This window comes from Echinops telfairi, unplaced genomic scaffold, assembly GCF_000313985.2.
Source record: "Echinops telfairi isolate 266 unplaced genomic scaffold, ASM31398v2 ScPeMD7_31;HRSCAF=116, whole genome shotgun sequence".
Taxonomy (NCBI): Eukaryota; Metazoa; Chordata; class Mammalia; order Afrosoricida; family Tenrecidae; genus Echinops; species Echinops telfairi.
Window position 1 is genome coordinate 52,513,556 of NW_022103928.1, and position 19,747 is coordinate 52,533,302.

Sequence of the window (19,747 nt, forward strand, 5' to 3'; positions counted from 1 at the left end):
CTTCTTCATGAGTACCGAGGGCTTTTGTTCCAAAATTCCACTGGAAAACCTACTTTATTCATCCTACAGCCCTAATCTTGCCCCTTCAGATTTCTTGTTCCCAAAGTAGAACAACTGTTTCAGGGAGCAGGGTTTAAGTGCCATGAGGATGCCCAACTGCTGTCTTGATGTAGGCTAAAGGGAAAGAGAAAGGAAACAGGTGCTTCTGGGAAGTGTTAGATAGATGCAAAACCACTTCCACAAGTGTATAGACCTAGATGGAGGATAGGTCGAGAAGCAATAACTACGATATTGGGATTGTTATTTTGTTGTTGGTGTTTAATAGATGCTTTTATGATTTTAGAGTAATACTTCTTAGCTATGATTTGTATTGTTCTTACTCCAAGTTAGTATGACTGGTGTATTTGACCCTAGATATAAGCGTTAATTTGAAAAGATAAGCCAATCTAGAAATGAAACATAAGTTTTTTGACTTTGAAGTATTATTCTAGAATAACTTTCACAAAGGGGGCGTTATATAAGAAAAACGTGATTTAATTGGTGAATTTAGATCCATTGTTCTATTCATCTGAAAAAACAAAACAAAACAAAAAAAACAAAAACAACATCAATGTGAAAAATTCACTGTGACATTGAAACAGGTATCACTTAGGCTACTTTAAACTCAGCCACTGAAAGGACTTGATGTTGCATGTCATCAAGTCAACTCTGCCGCACAGAAACCTGGCGAGGGCAGGACAGAGTTGGTGTGGTTCACAGGCAGAGGGTCACATCGTTCTATTGCGGAAAGCCTGGTGGGTTTGACTTGCCGAGCTTTGGGTTAACCATGGCACCACTTTGACCTCGTATCTGAAAGGGGTCATGAGCCTGTTAGAGATAAAGTTATAAGTAGAAACGAATTGCTAGTGCTAATGAACACTAAGGGATTTACACCAAATCTCCCAGTTGCTGATGAGCGTATTCCAATTCAAGGTGACCCCGTGTGTCTCAGTGGAACTGTGCCCTGTAAGGCTTTCAAAGTCGATCACCAGGTGCCTCTGGGTAGATGCCCATCTCTGTGCTTGAAGGTTGGCAGCTATGTTAATCTCTTAACTACCTATCAGCTCCAACATTGAAAATAATCTATATGATGACTCCAAAATGTGCCCTGGGGTTTTTAAAAATATATATATTTATAGTACACAAACTAGAGTACATAAGAAACAATAATTAGTTGCAGAAAGGTTACCATATTGAAAATTATAATTTCACTGGTGAAAAAACAATTCATTGGACTGAATGCAGACACTTTATAAGTGTCCTTCTAGCTAGGCAGCTCTTAGCAACAGGTGTGCTATCACATCTGCATGAATCTGTTCTGGTTGCCTCCAGCTGGCCTTTTATGTTGCCGCTTGTGAAAATGAAATACTCTAACAATTCTGGGATTGGGAAGCACTGTGATTTCTCAAATGAAATTTGCTACAAAATCCTGTTGGTGTTGGGTCTCCTCGAGCTGGGTGCTGTGCAGAGTGACTCCGCTTAGTGAGCACGGCAGAATAAAGTATTGTCTGGTCCTTCAGAACCAGCGTGAGCTTTGTCATCTGTGAACCTGTGGTCGCAGCCCCTGGATCCATCCATCACTTCATTATCCTGACCCTCTACTCTCCCATGCAGGATGCCCTTCTCGTGAGTCTGGTCCATCCTGGTAACATGTCGAGAAGACATAAGACAAATACTCACCATCCTCTTGTTGAAGAAGCTTTATCACGTCACTTTTTCCCAAGAGGCATCTAGTATGTTTGTTCTTCATGGGATATCGTCAATATTCTTCACTAGCTCCAAAATCCAGTGGCATTTACTCTTCGACTTTCCTTATTCGGTGCATTTATATGAGGCAATTAAAACAGCAGGGCTTGGGTCAGGTGCACCTTATTCTTCAAAATGACATCTTTATTTTTGAGCACATTAAAGTATTCTTGTTGCATTAGATTTTTCCCGCATAATTTATCACCGATTCTCTGACTGCTGGTTGTATGGGCATGCGGTGTAAACCCAAGTAAAATGAAACCCTTGACAAATTCCGCCTTTTCTCCATTTATTACGATGCTGCCTATTGGTTCCGTTAGGAGGAGTTTTGTTTACGTTGAGGTGAAACCCATAGTCGAGGCTAACTTTTGATCTCCATCGGTGCTTCCAATTCTCTCTACTTTCAGCAAGTATGGTTAGGTCAGCTGCATTTGATGATTTGTTAAAGTCTCATTTTCCAGTTCAGATGCCGTTGTTTCTCATATAATCCAGCTGCTCAGATGTATTTTTTTAGCATACAGATTGAATGAATATAGTAAAAGGATACAACCCTGGCATATACCTTTTCTGATTTTATACCACACAATAAATATCCCCTTGATCTGTTAACAAAAAACAAACCAACACCAAAAACCAAGTTCCATAGGAACACAATGACAATGTTTGGAATTTCTATCTTTGCCATGTTGTTTGTAATTTGATATGATCCACACAGTTGAATTCCTCTGCATATTCAGTGAAACACAGGTAATCATCTGTCTGGTCTTCTCTGCTTTCCTCTAACTCTATCTGACATCAGCAATGACATTTTATTCCACATCCTCTTCTGAAACCAGCTTGAATTTTGACTGTGCAGTGCCAATGTGTTGGTGCAGTAATTTTTAAGTCATCTTCAACAAAATTTTACTTGCATATAATGTTAATGATATTGTTTGCTGTTTCCCCAGTTACATGCTATTACCTTTCTCTGTAATGGACATGTATATGGATTGCTTCCAGTTGGCTTTCCAAGGAGCGGCTTTTCAAATTGCTCTGCAGAGAGTGAGACCTTTCAGTGTTGCATCCATTTGTTGAAACATCTCAATTAATATTCTGACAATTCCTGGAGTCTTCTTTTCCCCTAATACCTTCATTGTAGCTTGAATGTCTTCTTTCAATACCATTGTGTAGTATTAAATAAAATTCTCGCTGGGGGGTGAGGTGCCAGCCCCACCCAGTAATACTACCTCTGGGTTCAGTAATGCACAATTGTACGGTTGAGATACATAAGCATTATATTAAAGTCATCGAGAGCATGAGAGATAATACAATAATACAGTCAGGCATGATACATAGCAACATTGCTCACCTCAGCCCAGCTTGGTGGTCCACGTGGAGAGAGGGGGAAGGGAAGGAGGGAAGGGGAACAAGGGAGAGGGGACTGAGCAGGGAGTGAGCAGCAAGGAGCTCAGGGTCAGAGTCAGAGAGTCAGAGAGAGCTCTATAGTGCTGGCTCACACCTATATACCTTCTGGGGGCAATCCAGCCCACTAATTACAGGTAAAGACATACGTCACAGGAAGGGGCTGCACTATAGGTTACACAGCAATGAGAGGGTGGTCTCTGGGTCTCCATAGGAACATTATCAGTAGGGTGTAAACCCCACCTAGAGGAACCAAGCTAATGGTCCCAAAGCTTCAGAGAGAAGTAGGCCATTGTCCCCAGCAGCAGGGAGCAGGCCCAGCCCTGCTGTGGGATGAGACAGCAGTCTGGCAGCAAGTGTCTGACTTCTCCCCACACCATTGATTCTTCGTCATTTGCTTCTTTTTAAGATGGTTCAAAGTAGACCCGCCCTTTCTGCTATGGTGACTCTGTGTGTTCCTTCTACGTTTATTCTTCCTACATCATTAAATGTTTTCTCCACAGACTCCTTCAGGATGGAAACTCAAGGCTTGAAACTTTTCTTCAGTTCTTTCCTTGTGTTTTCTAACTCTGTCTTTACATATTTCATTATTATATTTTACTTTGTCTTCTTACTCCAGCGTTTAACATCTTCTGTTAATTTATTTTATGTCATCCTTTTTTCCCATTCACTTTAACTACTCCACTTTCAAGAGTAAGTTTCAGAGTCTCATCTAACATCCATATTGGCCTTTTCTTTCTTTCCTGACCTTTTATTAACCTTTTGTTATATTTATGTAAGATTTTCTTTCTTTCCTTCATCCCACAACCCATCTGATCTTTGGTTATTAGTGTTTTATAGTTCTAATCTATTTGTGAAATGCTTTCTAAGTGCAGCTGGGGTATACGCAAGGTTGTACTTTGGCTCTCATGTACTTGTTTCATTTTCTTGAGTTTCAACTTGAACTTGCATGGAGCAGTTGGTGTTCTGTTCTTTAGTCAGCTCCCTGGCCTTCTTCTGACTGGTGAGGACTTTATTATACTTCTCCATCATCTCTTTTAACAGATGTAGTTGATTTGATTCCTGTGTTTTCATTTGGCAAGGTTCATAGGCAGAGTCATTATGATGTTGAAAAGATATATTAGCAGGGACTAAGAGGTTGGGCTTGCAAAATTCTATCAAGTGATTTCCCCATGGCATTTCTATCATCAAATCCATATTTTCCAAAAACTGGGCTTTCTTTATTTCAATCTTTAACATTCTAATCACCAGTAATTATCGATGCTTCATGATTGCATTTGTGATCCATTTTAGACTACTGAAGTAGGTAAAAAAGTCATTGATTTCTGGGTTTCGGGCTGTAGTGGTCTTTCTTGTAGTAATTTGGATATTATCCTTATCAGTGCTACCATGAATAGATCTTGAAATATTCTTTTTGGTGATAAATATGATCCTACAAATCAACAAACAAAACCTAGTTTCACCAGGTCATTTCCAACTCATAGAGACTTTATGGAGAGTTTTTGAAATTGTAAATCTCTGTAGGAACAGATAGCCTTATCTTTGTCCTGTAAAGCATTTGATGGGTTTGAACCACCGATCTTGAGAGCAGGCCAAAGCCTAACTCACACTACCCACCGGAACTGCTTGAATATGACCCTATTCCTCTTTAATTTGTTATTCTTAGTATAATAGCCCATATGACTATCTGATTCAAAATCGGATACCAGTCCATTTCAGCCCACTAATGCCTGGGATTTGGATCTTTATGCATTCCATTTCATTTTTGATGACCTCCTGTTTTCCTGGATTCATTTTCCATATGATGCACATTCTGATTACCAATGGGTGCTTGTAGCTGTTTCCTCTCCATTTGAATCGTGCCGGATGAGCCTCCCAGGTTAGAAGGCACTGAAAGTAGAAGCATGGGAAAGTTACCTCCTCAAAGCATTTTTTAAAAAGCACAAAAGTCTTGCCCCTGTCATTGTGTTGATTTTCATGTAGTGTGATCCCACACAACAGCATAGACCTGTCCCATAGAGCTCCTAAGGCTATACATCTTTACAGAAACAGATGAACAATACAGTTTTCTCTTGGAAAGTGGCTGGTGGATTCAGACCATTGTCTTTTCAATTGACAGTGCTTAACCCACTGTCTCCCTTCCCTCCTACCCCCAATCTCCTTTACCTCCATGTGTGCTTGTCCTCATGGGATGGAGAGCAAAGCTTTGAAATGCTCCATTTGCTGGTGTGGCATGACTCAAAACGAGAAGAGACAATTCAATCAGAGTATGTCTTAATAACTTGCTTAATTCTTCTGGTAGAAGAAAGTATTTGTTGGCAGATAGAAGAGTAGAGAGAGATAGTAGAAATGATATTTTATTGATAAAGTGTTGGTATGGCATATTGGAGAATGTCCACCTTCTGAATATTAAGACATTTTATTTGCTCACGTAGCTATAATGTAATTAGTCTTACCTTTCAACTGAGAGAATATTTTCACTTATTTCTTACATTTGGTGGGCAATGAGTAAACATTTGCTACATTTGATTGTCCTTTTTAGTTCCTAAAATTTAGACTCTACACTTGTCACATGTCCTTCAGAAGCCCAACTTCTTTAATCTACTTTGAGCTTGGAATGTAACAGTAAAGATATACATAAGGTGTATATATAAGGAGCTATTTGAGGAAAATTCGATAAATGGCCATAAAGCAGAGAAAATAAGTACCGTAAGTGTGTAGAAGAAGCTCTCCAGTTGAGCAGAGTTCTACTCAAAAGCATAAGCAGGCTACTACAAGTGGCAATTCTCCTGGAAAATAGGGAGCCTATTGCAAATCATGGTTTCTTCAGTGTTAATTTATGTGCTATTTTAAAGTCTAGTAAATGGTTTCCTCTTTTTTCCCCCCTCTCTAAGTATTAGGAATATTGGGGTGGGGGAGCTCAAGCTTGAATGTGCCACACATAAGTTCACAACAATTTTTCATATGCTCCTGGTACAAAAATTCATGCAAATGATCAGGTCAATCCTAACAGTGGGCACTAGGCAGCGACAGATGATTTCCTTTCACAGGTAGCCCCGGGATGTGATATGTGGTCCTACTGACCACTCATACCTGCCCTATAAGGTTCTGGAAAGTTGCCCACACTTTGAAATGACTGAACCAACTCCTACTGGGAACACATTCTTTATCAAAATCACTTTCACTTGGTTGATCTGCAGCACTTTGAAAAGACTTGCCTTTTCTTGGAATTCTCAACCACTTGGCCTTGAGTCGATCCCAACTCCTGGTGGTTCTGTACCAGAGTAGGACTTCCCCATAGGGTTTTCCAGAGTTGTAGATCTTTATGAAAACTGCCTGCCACATCTTTCTTCCACAGAGCACCTCCAGGCCTCCGTTTCCTTCCGCTAATCCCCCTAAAAACTCCATTACCATGGATTCGAGTTCTGAATCATAGCAACTCTGGAAGAGAGGGGAGAAGTGCTCCTTGGGGTTTTCGGAAGGGTGGATGTCTCAAGTGAACAGACAACCTCTTTTTCTCTAGTGGAATGGATGATCTTTGTGAACATGGACTTCAGGTAGCACCCCACCAGGGCTTCTTTTTTGCCCTAAAGTGAGGCACATATGCAAATTCTTCATGACACTGTAAGGAATGGATCTCATTGGTGACCTGGGAATGCTTGCACTTTGATCACATGGTAACAGGTTTTACTCTTTGTCCTGCTTTATATAAAATCTTCTATTAGTTATGAGGTTAGTCTTCTATACCCAGGTACATTTGTAATTTTTACTGAAGCAAATTTGATTTGTTGCCCATGACTCTCCAAGTGTCAGTAAAACACTTTCTTTCTAACCTAATTTGATGTCAGATTTGGAAGAAATGTGTGGTGGTTGGCTGGCATTGCTTTTATTTTTCACCAAGTATTTGTCACACGTTACATACCATCTGAGAGACCTCTCAAGTCTTGCAATTCAGTGTATTAGGCACTCTGAAACACAGAGCCATTATAGAATATAGAAATTCTTCTATTTCTGAGATCTCTCTCCCACCACTTTACAATACATGGAGGCCAGCCTTCCCTTTTTACCTTTTTTCTGTGGACAGGCAAGAGTTGCCATCTTGGCAAAGTACCAGCTAGCTTAAAACAGGGAACTGCCAAAGTCATTCACGACTGCACACTCATCCCATATTCCACATGGAGATATCCACGACCTCATCCAGCCAGCCCTCCCAAGAGCATTTTTAAGCATAGTGGAATACAGTTTGTTTCAGATATGTGACATTGATGAGCCAGGGAAATGATTTCTTATTTATATTGAACAAATCAGTTTCTACACATCATTGAGACGCTTCTGATTTTTGAGTGGGTGTTATGGCAAAGCGTATTAGTTATGATATAGTGCACCTCCTTAGGAGAGCGTCATTGTGAACATACCAGTGCTAAAAGCAGTCGGGAACTTTGCACTATGGAAATATTACACGTGTAATCATCTGCATTCTTAATGTTCCAGAACCTTGGGGTTATTAGTAAAACGATTGGAGAAAGGTGGCAAGGCGGAACAAGAAAACCTTTTTCATGAGAATGATTGCATTGTCAGGATTAATGATGGCGACCTACGAAATAGAAGATTTGAACAGTAAGTGTGTGCTGGCTACACTGTTCCTCTCTCGTGCTTTCGGTGCAAGAGTGCAGTCAACAGTAATGTTTCAAACAGCGTATCTGTGATCTCTATCTTTTTACCGAAGTGGGGTTTTTACTGCCATTATCTAGCTTTTAAAAATGTAATCAACTCCAAGGTAATTACTACCATTAGTCCATATTTCAAAATACCCTGTGACTGAGAGACCCCTTTTAAAAATATTACGGACCTAATTTTGCTGCTTTCCCCCATTTAGAAAATTGGGCGGTATGCTACCTTTTATTATACTTTAACTCACATTTCTAAGTTTGGTTCACATAGTGTGATTTTTATATGAATAAACAGATAAAGCTCCTTAGACTCATGCTATCAGGCACACTCAAATTTTCAGATTTTCTTTATCCTGGTTCAAGATTTTACTCAACTTCTAAAAACGGAGCGGTTCTTATGAAGAAGGCAGAACTTCTCCCCATCAAGTTGATTTTTCTTTTTTACCTAGTGACCATCTAGGTAACAGAGTAGAACTGCCTCTTTGGGTTTGAGTTTCTGAGACTGAAACTCTTGAAGGGTGTCGAGAGCCTCATCTGGCCTCTGCAGAGTGGCTGTTGGTTTTGAACTGCTGCCTCTGCATAACCCGTTAGGCCACCAGGGTTCCTCCAAAAGGCAGAAGTCAGGGGCAAATCAAAGTCTCAGGGAGTGTGCTTCTCCTGTGCATTTTGGCGCACACTATAGTGCTGAAACCCACTGCCATTCACATGTTGAATCTCTGAGGCAACACTGCAGCTCTTATGATTTTTGGCATGCAGGGAATGGAATTATTTGTACCCATAGTTCTAACCCCCTTCCATCAAGTTGAATCCAACTCACAGGGACTAGATAGGGTTTCTGAGGCTTCAATTTTTTTTTTTGAGGCTATAAATGTTTATGGGAGCCGATAGTCTCATCTTTCTCTGTAGGAGCTGCTGGTGGGTTTTGAGCCAACCCTAGTGGTTGGCAGCATGGCCAAGCTCAATTGCTTTGCACTTTGAAAACGCCAACGGTCCACCTGTAAGGAAGTATTCTGTAATTTCCAAAAGTTGTATTGGGTCAAGTTGTACAGAAGTTGTTCTTGGGTCTTGTGAACAATGAGCTGTGGAATCCCTCTGTTGAGCATTATGCTTAAAACTGTCGCTGGATGACTCGTCGCTGAAAGCACAGCATGTTATCTGTGGTGGCCGGCCGGTGTGACATGGGCATTTTCGAGAATGAGAGGCGTCCATTTGAAGAAACAGCTTTGCAAGGCCAGCCAAGCTGATTGATAACTCGGTTATGAGTATTTTGCTTTTCCCTTTTCACCAAAGTCTGTCAGTCGGTGTGGCTTAATTAGCATCCCCAATTAAGCTCATGATATCTTCTAGCCTGCACGTCTTTCCTTTGCTAATTTTCCCATTCTTTCTAATACCCAGAGCACAGCATATGTTTCGCCAAGCCATGCGTACACCCATCATTTGGTTCCATGTGGTTCCTGCAGCAAATAAAGAGCAGTATGAACACCTGTCCCAAAGCGAGAAGAACAGCTACTACTCGAGCCGCTTCAGCCCAGACAGCCAGTATGTGGACAACCGGAGCGTGCACAGTGCAGGACCGCACACCACACCCAGAGTGCCCCGGCCGAACCATCCGCCCGAGCAGATAGACTCTCACCCCCGACTACCTCATAGTGCAAACCCTGCTGGGAAACCGCCATCAGCCCTGGCTCCAGCACCCCACCACGTGTTCAATACAAATGTCAGCGGTGGTTACAACACCAAGAAAATAGGAAAAAGACTTAATATCCAGCTGAAGAAAGGTAGGATGAGCCCATCGTACTTCACGCTTATGGAGTTTATTTGAAAGGTAGTGACCTAGCCCTGAACACCTTGACTTTCATCCTAGTATGTAAAAGAACGGATATTCAGAAGTTTTTCTTAAAAAGCATCGGTATGTGCTTTGAACGTGTTTAAAAATGGCAACTTCTATACTTTTCTGATTCATTTAGCAGTTTAGAAAGTCTGATGTAAACGTTCAGGAAATGACTTTGTCGGGTGTGGGGCTTAGAGCACGAAGGTGGTAGCTTTTATATTAGGAGGACTATTGATGGTGAGTGGATATGAAACAGGACCCTTTGGGGTGCTGTTATCAAACCTGTACATGCGATTGGCCCATGTGTCCAAACGCAGCCCTCAGGGAGGACTTTAGAGGACCTCCATTGTAGCTGCAACTGTTTATTTGAGGCTCTCAGTAGCTCACTGTGAAAGACCAAGGCACTTTGAAGGTCTCCCTTTCCTAGCGTGGGGACTCTACGTAGAGTGGGGTGGTTCAGGAAACACCCTTTTCTGTTCAGCCTGCTGCACAGCTCAGAGCCACCTGCTGGGCTTAATGGCTCGCTGACTTCCAAATCAGGGTCCTCTTGCCCCCCACCCCACCCCACCCCACCCCCTCTTTATACACACAGATAACACTTCTGCTTCTCATCACCCACTTGCAGTGAAGCATTTTGATCTTTTTAAAAACATGTTTTTCAAAATAGTGTTGTTAGCAAGAACAGTCCTCTTATTATGAACTCAACCCACTCCAGCTTAGCTGGAAATCGGTTCAAGAGAAGTTGAAAGACTTCGTGAAGTCACGTGGTGGCTGGAAGCAGATTCTTTCTGGAACATTCCCTTCTCCCGACGTTCAGGTCATTGGCGTAGGGTGTGTAAGGTGGTATGCTCAGAGACTGCGGTCTCGTTGAACTCTTCACCAACTACAGATTTCCTCATGTCTGGTGGCTGGGTTTTCAGCTCCCAATACTTGGTTGAGGGGAGCTGGCATGGACAGCTTGCCTCCCCTTTGGACACTCCTTACAAATACAGAGGCGGATCAGAACAAAAGCTTCTGTCAGCTCTCCCGGTTCCCAAATGAGGGAAATAGTAGATCCCTTAGCGTCTTTTCCTTTAGTCAAAAGACATGGCATGTGCTTTTGAGCAAAATTCTACCCACAGCCTGAAATATAGAGTGGAACAAATAATACAATTTTGCTTGGGATCAATCAGTTAAAGTGTTTTACTTGCCCATTGTTAGAAAGGTATTAGTTTTCTAACTATAGTTGCCCTTTTATACTTCTATGGGAATAGCCATTAGACAATTACCTGTTTTTCAGTGATTATATTTAATAAATTATGACATTAATATAAGCTGTCTAAATGAAGTGACATTTTATTTGCAATTTAATGTCAAATAAAGAATCGTTTTTTAAAACTAGAGAAACCCATAATTTTATTTTGATAACTGTTGACAAGATATAAATTTAATACTGTTTAACTAAGAATGACTGTGCTTTATCAGAATAAGAAAGATAGAAACAAGAGTTACATTTAAACCTTTTTTTAAGCCATGAGTAATCGGAATGATGTCAAGCCCAATATCTTTATCTTGGTTTTAGTTTAAGAACTATGAGGTTGTATGACAAAAGAACCAAACAAGCTGTGCGTGCTGCCAGTGCTTTCAGGTGGTTTATAAAATAATGTCTACTGTACACGTGAGTGAGGGAGGATGCTGGCATTCTTTGATCAGTTCCAAGTACAGATATTTTAATAATAGTAATCTCAGGGGAATTGAATACCCCTTTGTTGTTGCTAGCAGATAGTAATTTTGCTAATTATGACCATTGCATTTAACATTTTTAATGAGCAGCACTACAAACAGGGTGTGAATGTTACATTTTAAATCGTAGTTCAAAGTGCAGTACATGTTCAGAGTTTAATTCAGTTCTCCGAAACCAAAATGAACCCTTCGAGCCCAAAGAGGAAGGCTTCATTAGCATGATCATTTGGTATCATTCTCCAGTTACATCATAGAACATGACAAACGACAATAGCCCCCAAATACTTGCTTCCATAATTATGATTTCTTCATATGTATTGCCATTTCGCTGTTCTCAAATACCCCGCTCTTAGGTAGAAATTAGCTTTTTAATAAAGTCAGAGGAGAAGGTCAGTAATCTGTTTCAGTCAGTGCAAAATGTTTTGTTGGCTTTGCTAAATGAAAATTGATATCTATTTATCTTTCTTTTAAAGGTCATTGCTTGAACTTTCATCTAACAGATTTAGGGGTTATTGCTGATATTTTAATGGTGTTGAGGCTCATATAACAGTCTTTGTAGTTCATACAAATTAATATTGCAAAGGGAGAATAATTTAGCATTCTTTCTTAATAAATGTTATTGCAAGTCATTAGAGTCCCATGAAATCACAGAGACATATGGAAAAATCCCAGCAGAATAATTAGGAAAATTTCATATAGACAGTGTGCCATTCAAGTTGTCTGCACAGAAGACTGAAGAAATTAACAGTCCAGGCACACTGGAGTGACTTCAGACTTCAAGTAAATGAATGCTTTGTTCGAACGGGAGAATATTGATAGGAGATTTAGTTACAGGTATAATTACTGATGCTTCTCTCCTTTTCTGGATTTTGCTTCTTCTTTAGCCCATGTTTTCATGTATATCACTTGCCCATAGTTATCAGTTTGCATATAGATGTATACTTAATACCATAGCTAGCAACGTTAACTCTATTATTTTGTCCCCCACCCCCCACCCCCACCTTAATAGATGTCTTTGTTTTCCCCCTGAAGTGAGTGAGTCTTTGGCCCAAGTATCATTTTTAGCGAAAATGGAAGCTTGCAGTTGAATAAGTAACTGAGCTGAAATTAATGATGATTAGAGAGGTCATAAAGGTTCCCTGAATCATTAGAAATTAGCATTATCTTCACATTTTATCTTGGCACATTTTGGCTTATTGCATGTCGGTTCTGATGGCATATAAGCCCTTTTCCTACACTGTATGGAGCTTGTGAGACTGCCTGTCAAGAGAGCTGCCAAAGAACCTAGAATTTAAATTATACGAATCCGCCAAGTAATTTGTAAACGCCTCATTAATTTCAGTACCTTTAAGCAAAATGAGATAGCCACCATCTGAAATGGATTCTTTACCAAGAAATTTGCTTCATTCTAGTTTTTAAGAAACATAAAGAGTGTGATCTCGGTGAAATAAACGGGAAGTATGCCAAGATCATATGGTTCAATCCAGGTCGGTCGATTGCTCGGAGGACTTACTGTTTGGGGAATTTCCATTTTCTGTATCTCAAAAAATTGTCCCCTCCAGGCAGGCTTCTTTTCCATCTCCCTGAATATTTTCTTCTCCTTTGCGTCCAACCCATACTCTTTAAATAGGAACATGATGATTGCACAGAAACACTTAATTTTTGAGATACTACTATGGATCTTACTATAAGTTGGTTTTTGAAATGTAGTCTGTTTTTGTACACAAGGATTTAGATCAGCTGCAAAACTTTTAGCATGCCTACCTATTTATTAACTTTCACCCATCCTTGGGAAGATTGGCACCTCTCTTTAGTGTTTTATGAATAAACCATCAAATGTATCATGATTGTGTATTTTGAGAACTGTATGATGGTCCTAAGGCATGAGAGGGAATGTAAGCCACACTACTGAGTGTTTTATATGTCTTCAAGTTGGGCCACCGAGAAAATAGTGAATCATTTTGTTTATTTAGTTAATCCTTTAAACATGGTGAACTGTATAATTTATGTCTTTAAAGCTATTGTTTTAAATGTTGCTTATTCAGGGACAGAAGGCTTGGGGTTTAGCATCACTTCCCGAGATGTAACCATCGGTGGATCGGCTCCCATTTACGTGAAGAACATTCTTCCGAGAGGTGCTGCCATTCAGGACGGCAGACTCAAGGCAGGAGATAGGCTCCTAGAGGTGAGTGAGTTCTCTACATACCCAAAGTTCCTGAATCCTGGAAGAGTTGCATTTTCAGGAATCAAATCTTCTTAATCGTTTTGTGAAAGGAAATAAGCGATACATTTTTGGGAGAAATGTGTATCACTAAGTAATGCAATTGAATTTTCCTTTGGCTTTTTTTTCAGCATGATATTTCATGAGAAATATTTTTTTCTTTATTTCATGTGCTCATGAATTGTTAGTTATTTAGAAGCTTTGGTTTCTGGGATAGCATTTTATCATTATGTAAGAATACTTTTTTATCAGGTTATATTTCTAAGTGATTGAAACATTTTTGTCAAATCGTTTTGCTGTCTACTTTGTGATAAAAACAGAGACTGATGAAATAAATATACCCTGTTTCTTAGTGAGAGGGACAAAGGCATTTGAGATGGTAGATGAGAATGAAGTGAGACATAGTAGGTGCCAGAAAAAAAAAGAAATAGTGTTTAAAATGTTCTTTTTATGTAGCCTGAGCTTCCATGATCTGTTCTTTGAAGCTGTCTTTGTTGGTTATAAACACATATGCCCTCTGTTTATGTGGACTGTCTATCCAGTTAAATAGGAATAAAAACAAGACTGAGATTACAAAATAATACACTTTGTCAGCCATTTTTTTCTGCAGACCCCAGACTCTGTATTCAGTTACTGCGTTGCCCAGTCACTAACTGGAATTCCTGGACTGTTCAAATGATTAGCGGAGTGAGTTGCTAACCACAGGGTTACTAGCTTGAAAAGGTAGAGGCTGCAACCTCTGTTTCTTCAGAAACGGACTTTATTTTTCTATCACAGTCAGCTTTTTCTTAAACTAAAACTTACTTTCACACGTTTTAAACCTAATTTTCTAGTATCCACAGTCATATAGTCTCGGAAACCCTATAAAGGGTCGCTCTGACTCAGAATCAACATGAAGGCAGTCATTTTAGGATTGTCTATATAGTGTTTATATTTTGTGGACTGTTTATCCTAGACATCTGGATATTTTGATTCATATGTTTAGAGAGTTTCAAATGGCTTATCTTTTTTTGGTTTAGAAATATCTTGCTTTGGCTTAAAATTAACAGTATCTTTTTTAAAACTTAAAATAAATATCCTTTTGATTAGAAAAAGCTTATTTTCTTCAAACATATTTTATGGTTTTCTTTGAACCTATTTTTTTGCTTAAAATAAAAATATAACTTTTTGGCAAGAGGAAGGAAGTAGAAAGTAGAAATTATATATACACGTAGCTATATGTAAATATATAATTATATAAAGATAGGTGCATTTATCTGTGTGTATGTGTGTGTATAAACACAACAAGGAAGCAGATGGACTTTGGACCTCTACTTGAATTTTACCTCAATACAAGAACAGTTTGTTCTAATAATGTATCACTGTATGTTACTCACCTTCCCAACATGATCACTGAAGACAAAATGGGTGCATAAACACGTGGTGAAGAAACCTGATGGTGGCCAGCTATTAAAAGATATAGCATTCAGGGTCTTAAAATCTAGAAGTTAAATATGCGGCCATCTAGCAGGGAAACAACAAAGCCTACATGGAAGAAACACACCAGCCTATGGGATCATGTGGTGTTGATGGGAATAGGTATCAGAAGTTCAAAAACAAGCAATCATATTGACGTGAAGCAACATGGACAATGTGGAGATCCAAAGCTCACCTATAAGATAATGGGACAGTCTCTCACAGAAGGGCCACATGGAAGGAATGATATATCCAGCGTGCAGTATAGCACTGATGAAACACACAATTATCCTCTAGACCTTTAATATTTCCTCCCCTTATTATGATGGCCTTTGTTTTACCTCATTAATCTCGTTAGACCTGCATATGTTCACTTGTATAATTAAGATCCTTCCAGGCAGGAAAGCCAAGACATACAACCCTTCAGAATGGTAGTAATGGGAGTAATGATTCCCTGAGGGTACAGGAAGGGAGGGGAGGGGCAGATAGCAATAATGAAGGCATAACCCCACGCAAGGGGAAAGAATAATAGAATTGTGGGTGAACAAGTACATTGGATGGTGTAAGATAAGGCAAATTATACTAATAATATATAACAACAATAAGGATTATATATTATATGTAAGAATATAACAATAATAATATTAATAATATAACAATAATAATGGGGATTAGGGTGGGGGAGGGAGGGGATAAATAGGAACTGATATCAAAGTGTTCAAGAAGAAAATGTTTTGAAAATGATGGTGGTATCAATTTTACAATTATTCTTGATCTAAGTGAATTACGGATTGTTATAATATCTGTAAGAGCTCCCAATAAAATGATTAATAATAAATATATGTATCTTTTTGTATAAAAGTAATATTGCTTAGAAATCTTGCTTTCTTTGAACCTATTATTACTTACACTTTTCCTGCAACTTCTTTTTTTCCCCCTGCAACTTCTAATTGTAATACATTGTGGTATAAAAGGTTGATATTTGGTGATGGAACAGAGAATCAACAAAAAGTTTAAGAAAATTTTAAGAGTATCATTTAAATCACATACCTAATTGTGTAGTAGTGCTTTCTGCTATAATGTTGTTCTTCTACAAGGATTTACTGTGAGATCAAATTGATGTGCTTCTCTAGGAATTGGATTAATAAGTTTTTCTCTCTGTTTTTCCCTTATAGACTTCCTTTATAGCGTTAAAAAAATGAAGGTGGCATATTGTTTCCTTTCTAAAGATTTTGCCATTATTTGGTAGTGATTTTCCTTTAATGTTGCCCATCAGAGGGCAATCTATATTTTTCTTCATAGATTTTAGTAAAATTGGATTGAAAATTAAAATATTTAGACCAAAACACTTTCAGTGTGTTTTCACTACCCACTATAAAATCAGCACTTTCCTAGTTTGTTATTGGAGTAACTTTTCTATAGAATACCATCAAAATATCTTAGCATAAAGCAAGTGAATTTTGTTTCATTTGCCATTTTAAATGTCCTGGTGCTTGTAGCTTTGATCTGCTGATGAATATTAAAGCATTTACTGCTTATGCCTTATACTTGGATAGCTATTCTGATTTTCTTTGTCTACCGCAAAAGCTCCAAACCAAAATCAAACTCACTGCCATCAAGTCGATTTGGACTCAGAGTGATCCTGTAGGAAAGAGTAGAACTGCCTCTGGGGGTTTCCCAGGCTAGAACTCTTTTCAGGTGTAGAAAGTCTCATCTTTCTCCCACAGATTGTCTGGTGGTTTTGAACAGCTGACCTTGTCGTTTGTAGCCCAACTTGCAACCACTGCATCACAAAAGATCAGCGATGATTAAATGGTTGTTGGATTTACCATTGAATAAGTTCTGTTCCATAGCGGATTTGGCCAGTCTGAGAATGGGTGTCTTCGGTTTTGTTTGCCCAGAACTGCACTTACACCGATTTTTAATCTGTTTTAGGTCAATGGAGTCGATTTAGCAGGCAAATCCCAAGAGGAAGTTGTTTCCCTGTTGAGAAACACCAAGATGGAAGGGGTTGTGAGCCTTCTGGTCTTTCGCCAGGAAGACGCCTTCCACCCGAGGGAACTGGTGTGTAAATTTAGAGCAGATGAAAGACTTCTGAGGCCGATGAGCCAAGGAGCTGGCTTAGCTACCTGTAGCCAATGTTTATTGAGACATTTTCTAAAACGAAGAATGTTCGTATGATACATTTCCTTCAGCTTTCGCCAAACACAAGCATTTTTTTTTCCTCATACTCCTAGTTGTAGAAGTAGGCATCTATAGTCATGAGCGTAGAGTTATTTCAAAGTCAGATTAGAGGGCTATTACCTTGGGCAGCAAATGTTTGTTACTGAAAAGCTCTCGGATGGACTGATTGAGTTCAGAGAAGTTGACTACTTCGTATCTGTTACTCCAAGCGTGGTGGCTGAAGGCTTGCCACATTCTTGAGTAGATAGATATGATGCATGTATTTTTCATGGTTTATGTAGCAAGTCAAATAAAGGTATTTGCTTGCTGTTGCACCTAAAAGGGTACTTAAAAAATAAATAAAAGCTTTGAAGGAAAAGATCCTAAGTAGCAATAAGTCCCATGGCTAGATAACATAATTTGGAGCAATATAAATGAAATTAAATGGCACTTGTTTACAAACTAGCTATTCCCCTTTTAATAAATGCCTTGGCATGCCTAGCTATTAGACACGGGCATTATGTTGGATTGATGTGAATGAAATGTGTGTATTAACGTTACATGGTTCTGAACATTTTCTGGTATAACTGCTAGGTTTTACATACCTGAAAAACTTACATAATTAGAACAGTTACCTTTGTCTTCTGTTGTGTTGGCAAATCGATTTACTTCATATACATGTGGTATTTTAAATATGTCAAGACAGATCCTAATTGGGTCACTTTATAATATTTGACATTTCTTTCAGCTAGCTTTTAGTTTTTGTCTAAACAATCTAAACAATCATTAATCTTTACAAACTTACAGCAGCAAATGTTTAAGAGTGCTGTTCCCAAATTTGTCATGTAGCCTAATATCCTTGGGCCCTGGCTTCAGGTGGGGATGTGTCAGGCTTGATAATCTCGGTTCCTTACTATAATCCGGCCACGTTTTAATTGCATATCTATTCTTGGTCACACACACACACACACACACACACACACACCACTCACTAAGTTTTTGTGTAAATTCTAGATTGTGGTGGGGCTTAAAGAGTGGACACTCAAGTTGTAAAAAGAGTTTGTATAAACTACAGAAACGTCGTTATGTTTGAAAATGTTTGATTCAACTCTTTCTCCATTTAAATTCCGTTTCCCATTTTTCTCCTACTGTTATCCAATTATATCCTTAGAATGCCACCTGATCCTAAATCTGGGGATGCCTCCATTAAATTGTAAATGAGCACTTTCTGAAAAGGAAAATAAGCTTTAGACGTGATTTGATGGCTCTCATTCCTCCTCACTTGATCTGGGCCCGGGCAATAGTTGGTTCTTCGAGTGCCAAAGCTGGAAGCACTGCTCTTAAGCAGGCTTTCCAGAGCTGGGGCCAACAGCCAGCCATCCCAAGGTTATTCAGGGTCTTCTCGTCCAAGTTTGATCTTCCCGGCTTCTGTTTTCCCCTTCTGCTGCCTAGTTTGTCCTTTTTGTTGTTGTTGTTTTTATTTAATTTATTGCTTGTGGGTGTTTTATTAAAAAGTGAGCTAGTAGCCCATCAGTCTACCATGCACAATGCCTCTGCCTTTCAGAATCTGTAAGAAACCTGAAGACTTAAGTTATAGGGTGTGGGAGGTTTGAAAAAAATTGATCTTTCAACAAAATCTTTCCTTTGTTTGGAGTGTTTGTGTTTACATTCTGTGTTGAAGACTAACTCTTTTTAAAAATTTGTCCGTCTCTCATAAATTAAACTTCATGTCATTAAAGCAAGTTTACTTTATATGAAAAGGAAAATCCCTTTTGTTCCCAGGGCAATTTTAAAAAGTATAATGCTTGTGGTTCAGACTGTGGTTCTAGGCTATTGGTCTGGTCTAGCTATGAAAGGATCACATACGTTACTGCTTTGATTTTGTTGAGAGAATTAAAAACAAAGCAAGCACTAGAAAGAGTGACATGAGAAGACTTAACCAGTTTGGTGAGATTTGTTTCCCTCTAAAGAAATTTTTACTTGTTCACTGACATTTTACATCTAGAAAAGAAAAATCTTAAAACACACGCACACACACACACATATCAACAAAATAAGCACCCCAGTGACCGTTTGGAGGGCATAATTCAACTACATTTTTTATAATTTGTTGATTTTCAAGAACCACCAAAATTTCTTTTAAATAAAGTTTTATGTCCCTAAATGTTAAAGATGGCTTTGGTCAGTCTGTATTTATGTTTTTCTTCAATTCTTCTAGAATGCAGAGCCAAGCCAGATGCAGATTCCAAAAGAAACGGTAAGAGTTTTGTCTTTTGCAGGACGTAGAAATATGTAGAACTAACTTCTTACTAATTAAACGTGAAGTTACAAGCCCTCCTCTTTCTTTCCTGGTGCATAATAGGTAATATTTAGGTTTATTCAATTCCAAAGTAGTCTTATTTTAAGGTTTATTACTGGTACAATTCCCAATACTGAATACTCTGTGATAATTTTTGGATGATGAGGCATAAAGAGAGAGTAGAGACATTTCTCGTTCAT

The 19,747-nt window shown here is 38.9% G+C and overlaps 1 protein-coding gene across 1 annotated transcript in view; it reads left to right on the forward strand.

The window, feature by feature from the left end:
• PARD3 (par-3 family cell polarity regulator) overlaps positions 1 to 19,747 on the forward strand; it is a 631,094-nt gene that overhangs the window by 288,008 nt on the left and 323,339 nt on the right. Inside the window, exons 8-12 of the mRNA XM_045290158.1 lie at positions 7,678 to 7,803; positions 9,252 to 9,634; positions 13,455 to 13,594; positions 17,021 to 17,149; positions 19,467 to 19,505. Coding sequence (XP_045146093.1) covers positions 7,678 to 7,803; positions 9,252 to 9,634; positions 13,455 to 13,594; positions 17,021 to 17,149; positions 19,467 to 19,505 — 817 coding nt within the window. The remainder of the gene's footprint in view (positions 1 to 7,677; positions 7,804 to 9,251; positions 9,635 to 13,454; positions 13,595 to 17,020; positions 17,150 to 19,466; positions 19,506 to 19,747) is intronic.